The following is a 9,273-nucleotide window of genomic DNA, read 5'->3' on the forward strand; positions in this document are numbered from 1 at the left end:
CACGTGATCTGTCCCTTTGTGGCGGGCATATTCCACTCAGCATGCATCCTCAGGTTCGCCTGTGTGGCCCTGCCACGTGATCTGTCCCTTTGTGGTGGGCATATTCAACTCAGCACGCATCCTCAGGTTCGCCTGTGTGGCCCTGCCACGTGATTTGTCCCTCTGTGGCAGGCATATTCCACTCAGCATGCATCCTCAGGTTCACCTGTGTGGCCCTGCTATGTGATCTGTCCCTTTGTGGCAGGCATAGTCCACTCACACACATTCTCAGGTTCATGCACGTGGCCTGCCACAGCTTCCCTTCCTCTCCGTGGCTGAATCATATTCCATGTATAGATGCACATATTTTTGATTGCCCATCATCTGCATGTGAATGCATGGGCTGCCTCCATCTTTGGCTGTTGAGCATACCATGCGTTGTAGACTGTTAGCATCTGTGGCCGGGGATTATCAGTTAATGAGCCTGTGCAGGCAGAATGCTTAGATGGGGGCTCTCCTGACTCAAGAGACCCTGCAGAGCACGACCCAGGGCCATTGTGCCCGCTGGGGTGGTTCCTGTGCGCCCTGCTGGTGCCTAGGGCTTTTTTTGTCTGACTTCTGGGCATGAATTAGCAGCCAGTGAGCTCATCAGCACAGACAAGGTCAGAGTTCATCCCAGAGGCATCTTCTCCCCTATTTTCTTTGATATATCAAATTTTACAACTGTTTACTGAAAAAAAAAAAAAAAGTGTGTGTGTGTGTGTGTGTGTGTGTGTGTGTATTTTAATGAAACATGGTTAGGGAAGAAGCCAAGTCGGGGCGGCCTGTCCTGGTCCATCTTCCAGGGCTGTGGGGAACAATGGGGCTGGGGCTTCTGGGTGTAGATACTGAGCTCGCCCTGCAGTCCACATAGCCAGGCCGGTGCCTTCCTGAGCAGGTAGCACTGAGCGCACAGCTCTCAGGGAACAGCCACGTCCAGCCCCACCAGGTCCCATCCACCCGCTGCACGGGCCTCACTAGACGCTAGTGTGGAAGCCATTGGACAGGACTTGGAAGAGACTGATCTGAATTACTAACAATGATCCTGGCTGTAACAAGGCTAACAATGCCCAGGGCTGGCAGGACAGTCCTGGAAATCCTGTGGTCACTGTCCAAGTGGAGACAGCCAGTGTGGTACCAGTGACTGCAGCAGTGGTTGTGGTATTAGTGGTAGTATTAGTGACGGTATCATGTGGAGGAACCAGTGATAGCAGTGGTGACAGAACCAGTAGCAGTAGCCATACTGGTGATGGGAGTACTGGTGATAAAAGCGGAGCAGCAGTGGCACTACTGGTGGCATTGGCAGTGGCACTAGTGGCGGCAGTGGCAGTGTTGCTAGTGATAGCAGCTGTAGGGTTGGTGCAGTGCCGCTGATGGGAGCAGCCGTGGCAGGGGCAGTAGGTACAGCACGAGTGGCCGTGCAGGGGAGTGGTGGCCCATGTGTGCCAAGCCCTCGTCCCACTGGGCACTGCTCCAGGGCATCATCGTGCCACTCAGTCTTCACGAGAGCTTGTGGAGGGCATGACGATCACCCCACTTGTGGACAAGGTGCGTGGGGCTGAGAGGTTGTGTTGCTTAATTTTGGAGACGTGTTAGTTTCAGAAGGGTTGGTTCTGCTGGGGACCCTGTGGGTGTGTGTGAGGCCCATGCTCACCCAGGAAAGGGGCAAGCCCGCTGTCAGGGCGCCACTGCCCAGAGGCAGGCCCCGGGGCGTGTGCTGTGTACGTTCTGACCTTCCACTTCTCTGTACACAGGGGCTGTGACACTGCCGTGCCGGGCTGTCACGGGGAGCAGATGACTCTAAGCCCAGGCTGGGCCCAGGGTGAATGGCCACTCAACATGGCCACTCCTTGGAGCACAGCCACCCACGACAGACATGCAGAGATGGGCTGCAGAGACGCGTGGCTGTGGGCTGCCTTTGAATGTGCGTGAGGCTGGGACTAAGGGCCGATTACAGGTGAGAAGTTGAGTCATTTTTCTTCTTTAAAATGGAAGCTGATGAGCCACCTCCTGATTGCCTTTCAGTCACGCCCAAGAGTCAGGTGCTGCTGCAGCCACCCCAGCCTGGCCTCCCAGAGGCTTGCTCTCCACAGGACAGGCTGGGGACGGGGACAAGCCCCAGTGAGCAGCTGGCCACCTGGCACGGACCACAAGGAAGTGCCATGTTAAGGGGGCAACTATGATCCAACCCGTTTCACCCTCACACAGCCCAATACGCAGGTGTAATTCACACGTGGCAGTTGCCCCATTACAGGTGAGGAACCTGTGGCCCAGTGGGTGGAGCTGCTCCAGTGGCTCCCATGGCCTGTGGGTGGTGGGGCCCGCCCAGTGCACAGCAGGAAAATGCAGGAAATACCATAGAAACCCTGGTTCCTGATCCCACCCGCACCCAAGCATTGGTGCTTCTTTCTTCCTTTGTTTCAACATGAATGATATCAAAACCACGGAGAGTTCTTTCCCGGGCACAATTTCTTCAATGTCACCACACTTATTACCAGTCCTGCTTTTGGGATGAAAATGGACCTTAGCAAAGCAAGAGGTTAAAAAATAAGCCACCTCCCTCAACAAATAAAAAAATTGATGTGATCCCATGAGATTTCCAGCCCAGTGCCCAAGGCAGGAGACCTTCACCACAGGCACGCGGCAGGTGCAGGGTAAACTTCTGTCTCCTTTAAGCAGACGTGCAGATGGCCGCAGCTCCAGGCCCCCAACCCCACCCACCACTTACCTGTGGGATGATTGTGGGTCATCCGGCCACACTCGACGCTGACCTCAATGAGGGTCTCCAGCCGCTCGGGCTTCCAGTACCGCAGGCCAACACACATGGCCTTGGTAGCTGCTCCAAACCCCGAGCCTATGTGGAGAAGGAAGACCTGGTTTACACTTCTGCTCAAGTAATTCCACTTCTGACAATCTAGCTTTCATGAATAATTTTAAAAGTGTGCGTAATAACACGTTCATCAGAGTGTGGTTGAAATGGGGGAGGCCTAGGCAGCCCGCTCAGGTGCCTGCAACGGAAAGGAGATGGGACTAGTTCAGTTGCACCCACGTATCGGGTGTTAGTCACTAGTTCAGATGCGTCTGTGTGTCGGCATTACTCAGTCACTAGTTCAGTTCTCAGTCACTAGCCTGGTTGTGTCTGTGTGTCGGGTGTAACTCAGTCACTAGTTCGGTTGCGTCCGAGTGTCAGGCATTACTCAGGCACTAGTTTGGTTGTGTCCGTGTGTCGGGTGTTAGTCACTAGTTCAGTTGTGTCCATGTGTCGGGTGTAACTCAGTCACTAGTTCAGTTGCATCCGAGTGTCAGGCATTAGTCACTAGTTTGGTTGTGTCCATGTGTCAGGTGTTACTCAGTCACTGGTTTGGTTGTGTCCGTGTATCGGGTGTAACTCAGTCACTAGTTCGGTTGTGTCCGTGTATCAGGTGTAACTCAGTCACTAGTTCGGTTCTGTCTGTGTGTCGGTTGTAACTCAGTCACTAGTTCGGATGCATCTGTGTGTCAGGCATTACTCAGTCCCTAGTTCAGTTGTGTCCGTGTGCCGGGTGTAACTCCGTCACTAGTTTGGTTGCGTCCAAGTGTCAGGCGTTACTCAGTCACAAGTTTGGTTGTGTCCCTGTGTTGGGTGTTACTCAGTCACTAGTTTGGTTGTGTCCCTGTGTCGGGTGTAACTCAGTCACTAGTTCGGTTGTGTCCATGTGTTGGGTGTTACTCAGTCACTAGTTTGGTTGTGTCCCTGTGTCGGGTGTAACTCAATCACTCGTTCGGTTGTGTCCATGTGTCAGGTGTTAGTCACTAAAAGCAGAACACTTGGTGGCCTAGGGATATGCTCATGATATGCAGCATGCTTTCAAGGTTTTCCTTGTAAAAACAGTTTCATTGAGTTATAACTACATACAACAAACTACACATAATTAAACATGCATGATCCTGACTTCCATGCAGGTGTACACCCGTGACCCAGCACCCAGGCGCAGAGAACTCCTCTGTGGCCCCAGAAGCTGCTGGTGCCCTTTGCAGTCCGTCTTCCTGCCTCTCCTCAGCCACGGCTGCGGCCGTGTGCATTACTCCTGTGTCCCAGGCACCGTGTGAATGGAATCAGCAGAACGTGCAGTGCTTTCCACCTGACTCCTGTCACTTCCACATAACCGCTCTGAGAGGCGCCCAGGTTGCTATGGATCAATAGCGATTCCTTTTTATGGCTAAATAGGTCCCCGTTGCGTTGATCTGCCGTGACCACTCTATCCACTGACCCGTGGGGGATGTTTGGGTGGTGTCCAGTCTGGGGCTCTGAGGTGAGGTGCCAGACCCTGGTGTGGACAGAGGCTGCCTCTTCTCTTGGGCAAATGCCTGGTGGCAAAGCCTCCAGATCATGTGGTGATGAATGAACGTTTTTGTTTGTTTTTATTGTTTGTTTGAGATGGAGTCTTGCTCTGTGGTCCAGGCTGGAGTGCAGTGGTGTAATCTCAGCCCACTGCAGCTCTGCCTGCTGGGCTCAAGCAATTCTCCTGCCTCAGCCTCCTGAGTAGTTGTGATTACAGTTGTGTGCCACCATGTCCGGCTAGTTTTTGTGTTTTTAGCAGAGACGGGGTTTCACCTTGTTGTCCAGGCTGGTCTTGAACTCCTGACCTCAGGTGCTCCACCCACCTTGGCCTCCCAAACTGCTGGGATTACAGGCGTGAGCCACTGCACCTGGCAGAATGTTTAACTTTTAAGGAAGCTACCAAATGGGTTTCCAGAGTGGCAGAACCCCTCCGTGTCCCTCCAGCAGATCCACCACATCCATGACAGCACTTGCTATGCTCTTTAAAGTTTTAGCCATTCTTTTAGGTATGTGATGATATCTCATTGTGGTTTTATTTGCATCTCAAAAGATGTTGAGCATGATTTTGTGCTTATTGGCCACCAATATATCTTCTTTGGAGATGTTTTGCCCCATGTTTTATTCTTTTCTAAAAATTTTTGATAGGCCTGGTGCAGTGGCTCACACCTGTAATCCCAGCACTTTGGGAGACCGAGGCAGGTTGATCACGAGGTCAGGAGTTCAAGACCAGCTTGGCCAACATGGTGAACCCCGTCTCTACTAAAAATACTAAAATTAGCCAGGTATGGTGGCAGGCGCCTGTGATCTCAGCGATTCAGGAGTCTGAGGCAGGAGGATCGCTTGTACCAAGGAGGTGAAAGTTGCAATGAGCTGAAATCGTGCCACTGCACTCCAGCCTGGGTGATAGAGCAACACTCCATCTCCAAAAAAATTTTTTTTTTAAATAATAGAGTTGGTGTCTCTCTATGTTGCTCAGACTGGTCTCGAATTCCTGGTCCAAGCGATCCTCCCGCCTCGGTCTCCCAAAGTGCTGGGATTACAGGTGTGAGCCACTGCACCTGGCCCTCTTTCCCCTTTTTGTCCGGGGTTGCTTGCTTTTTTCTTATTAAGTTGTAAGAGTTCTTCATGCGTTCTGGATTCAAGGCCTTATCCGATATCTGCTTTGCAAATATTTTCTCCCAGCTTGCACTTGCCTTTTCATTCATTAAACAGAGTTTCCTGGAGAGCAGAAGAATGAATTTGGGAAGAATTCCTCTTCTTCAATCTTTTGGAAGAGTTGTGTACAACTGATATTATTTCTTCCTCAGGGGTTTGGTGGAAGACCCTGTGAAGCCATCTGGGACTGAAGCTTCCTTCCTTCTTTCCTCTCTTCTCTTTGACTCTGTTGCCTCGGCTGGAGTGCAATGGCACGATTTCAACTCACTGCAACCTCTGCCTCCTGGGTTCAAGTGATTCTTGTGCCTCAGCCTTTTGAATAGCTGGGACTACAGGTGTGCACCAGCATGCCTGGCTAATTTTATTTTTAGTAGAGACAGGGTTTCACCATGTTTGCCAGGCTGGCCTCCAACTTCTGACCTCAGGTGATCTGCACACCTTGGCCTCCCAAAGTGCTGGGATTACAGGTGTGAACCACTTTGCCCAGTCTGGGCTTGCAGTTTTCTTTGTAATTGCTTTTTTAAATTTGTTTGTTTGAGACGGAGTCTTGCTCTGTCACCCAGGCTGGAGTGCAATGGTACAATGTTGGCTCACTGCAACCTCTGCCTCCTGGGTTCAAGCAATTCTCCTACCTCAGCCTCCCAAAGTAGCTGAGATTACAGGCGTGCACCAACATGCCCAGCTAATTTTTGTATTTTTGGTGGAAACAGGGTTTCACCATGTTGGTCAGGCTGGTCTCAAACACCTGACCTCAGGTGATCCACCCACCTTGGCCTCCCAAAGTGTTGAGATTACAGGGGTGCGCCACTATACCTGGACTTGTAATTTCTTCCATAATATGTAATGCTATTTAAATGATCTATTTTCTCTTGAGTGACCTTTGGTAGTATATGTCTTTCAAAAAATTTGTCCTTTTAATCCAAGTTGTTAAATGTATTGGCATAAAATCGTGACTAATATTGCCTTATTTTCCTCTTAATTTCCAGACTCTGTAGTGATTTTACTCTCATGGTTCATACTGACCATTTGTCTTTCTCTTTTTCCACATCAGCCTAGCTAAAGGATTATCAATGTTTTGATCTGAAAGAACCAGCTTTTGGTTTCATTAATTTGTTCTACTCTTTTTGTGTTTTCTCTCATTGGTTTTCACTCTGATCTTCACTATCTTCTGTATTTTTCTTTTTTTGAGACGGAGTTTCGCTCTTGTTGCCCAGGCTGGAGTGCAATGGCGAAATCTTGGCTCACTGCAACCTCTGCCTCCCAGGTTCAAGCAATTTGCCTGCCTCAGCCTCCCGAGTAGCTGGGATTACAGGCATGTGCCACCAAGCCTGGCTAATTTTATATTTTTAGTAGAGGTGGGGTTTCTCCATGTTGGTCAGGCTGGTCTCAAACTCCTGACCTCAGGTGATCTGTCCACCTCCCCCCTGAAGTGCTGGGATTACAGGTGTAAGCCACTGCGCCTGGCCTCATCTTCACTATTTTCTTTCTTCTGCTTTCAGTTTAGTTTGCTATGAGTTTTCTGGTTTTTAAATGTGAAAATGGAAGCCAGTGGTTGGAGTCCTTCATGCTGAAGTCAGTGCCTGTAACTGTGGGCTTCTCTGTTTCTCTTCACGGCCTTGTCAGCTTTTCTTCATATATTCTGAAGCTTTGTTATTAGGTACAGAGACACTGAGGCTTGTTATGTCCCCCAATGAACTGATTCATTTGCCATCATGAAATTGCCTTCTTTATTCTTTGCAATATTCTTTGCTCCAAAATTTACAATATATGCTCCAGCTTTCTTTTGATTAGTGTTAGTGTGGTATATTTTTCCATCTTTAAAAAAATTTTTTTTTGAGATGGAGTCTCACCCTGTGGCCCAGGCTGGAGTCAGTGGCACAATCTGAGCTCACTGCAACCTCCACCTCCTGGGTTCAAGCAATTCTCCTGCCTCAGCCTCCCAAGTAGCTGGGATTACAGGGGCCCACCACCATGCCCAGCTAATTTTGTATTTTTAGTAGAGACAGGGTTTCACTATGTTGGCCAGGCTGGTCTCGAACTCCTGACCTCAGATGATCTGCCTGCTTTGGCCTTCCAAAGTGCTGGGATCAAAGGCATGAGCCACCACTCCCAGTCTATTTTTCCATCTTTTTAAAAACTTTAAATCTATTTATGTCTTTATATTTAAAGTGTTGCTCAAGTGCAACAGGTGGTTTTGTTGTTGTTTTTCTTTTAGTGTATTCCTTGGCGAGGCACAGTGGCTCATGCCTGTAATCCCAGCACTTTGGGAGGCCGAGGTGGGTGGATCACTTGAGGTCAGGAGTTTTACACGAGCCTGGCCAACATGGTGAAACCCCGTCTCTACTAAAAATACAAAAATTATCCAGGAGTTGGGGTGCATCCCTGTAATCCCGGCTACTGGGGATGCTGAGGCAGGAGAATCAGTTGAACCCAGGAGGTGGAGGTTGCAGTGAGCTGAGATCGTGCCACTGCACTCCAGCGCTGAGCAATGGAGCAAGACTCCATCTCAAAAATTAAAAAGGGTATTTCTTATAAGCAGCACATAGTTGGGAGCTGGGAATTGCTTCTTTATCTAATGTGACAACCTCTGACTGTTATTTGGGGGTCTTCAGACCATTCGCCTTTGATGTCATCATTATTATCTTGATTGTTTTCTACTTGTACTGTCTAGTGTTTGTCCCCACTCCCCCCTTTTCTGCCTTTCTTGGGTTGACTGTTTCTCAAATGATTCAATTTTCTCTCTTTCATTGGCTTACTAGCTCTGTTTTGTGATTTCCGCAGTGGCTTTTGGGTTCATGGTGTCCATCTGTATCTCACTAAAGGCCCTTCCTGTGGCTGACTCCACTACACACAGTGTGGGAGCCTCACAGTCATCAGCTTCCAACTCTCCCCTTCCAGCCTTTGGGCTACTGCTGTTGTACATTTTACTTATATTTTATAAACCATACAGTTCATTATTAGTTTTAATTATCTTTTAAAGACATTTAAATGACGTTTTAAAATTTTGCGCATTTCCCCATACAGTCACCATTTCTGTAATGCTCTATTGCACTGCATCACTCTGTGTCCCTATAACGCTCCATCCCCCCACTGCGTGGGTCTGTGTCCCTATCACACTCCATCCATCCACTGCGTGGGTCCGTGTCCCTATCACACTCCGTACCCCACCGCATGGATCTGTGTCCCTATCATGCTCCATCCCCCCCCACGTGGGTCTGTGTCACTATCACGCTCCGTCCCCCTGCGTGAATCTGTGTCCCTATCATGCTCCGTCCCCCAGCACCGGTCTGTGTTCCTATCACGCTCCTTCCTCCGCCGCGTGGGTCTGTGTCCCTATCATGCTATGTCTCCCCCACTTCGTGTGGGTCCGTGTCCCTATGACACTCCGTCCCCCTGCGCGGGTTCATGTCCCTATCACACTCTGTCTCCCCACACAAGTCTGTGTGTCTATCACACTTTATTTCACTGAGTGGGTCTCTATTTGCATTCATTGCAGGTTTCCTTATGTCTGAATGACTTCCATTAGCATTTCTGTTACATGACTCTGAGTCTGTGGGTGATGAATTCTTTCAGCTTTTGTTTGTCTGAAAAAGACTATTTTGCCTTCATTTCTGAAAGACATTTGTTTCAGGGTGTAGAATTCTAACAGGCCAGGCTGTTAGAATGGTGGCTCACACCTGTAATCTCAGCACTTTGGGAGACTAAGGCAGAAGGATTGCTGAAGCCCAGAAGTTCAAGACCAGTCAGGGCAACAAAGTGAGGTCCCCTCTCTACAAAAA

The 9,273-nt window shown here is 49.4% G+C and overlaps 1 protein-coding gene across 1 annotated transcript in view; it reads right to left on the reverse strand.

The window, feature by feature from the left end:
* ADPRHL1 (ADP-ribosylhydrolase like 1) overlaps positions 1–9,273 on the reverse strand; it is a 26,618-nt gene that overhangs the window by 6,984 nt on the left and 10,361 nt on the right. Inside the window, exon 3 of the mRNA XM_017519767.2 lies at positions 2,747–2,872. Coding sequence (XP_017375256.1) covers positions 2,747–2,872 — 126 coding nt within the window. The remainder of the gene's footprint in view (positions 1–2,746; positions 2,873–9,273) is intronic.

Source organism: Cebus imitator, unplaced genomic scaffold, assembly GCF_001604975.1.
Source record: "Cebus imitator isolate Cc_AM_T3 unplaced genomic scaffold, Cebus_imitator-1.0 Scaffold773, whole genome shotgun sequence".
NCBI classification, from domain to species: domain Eukaryota; kingdom Metazoa; phylum Chordata; class Mammalia; order Primates; family Cebidae; genus Cebus; species Cebus imitator.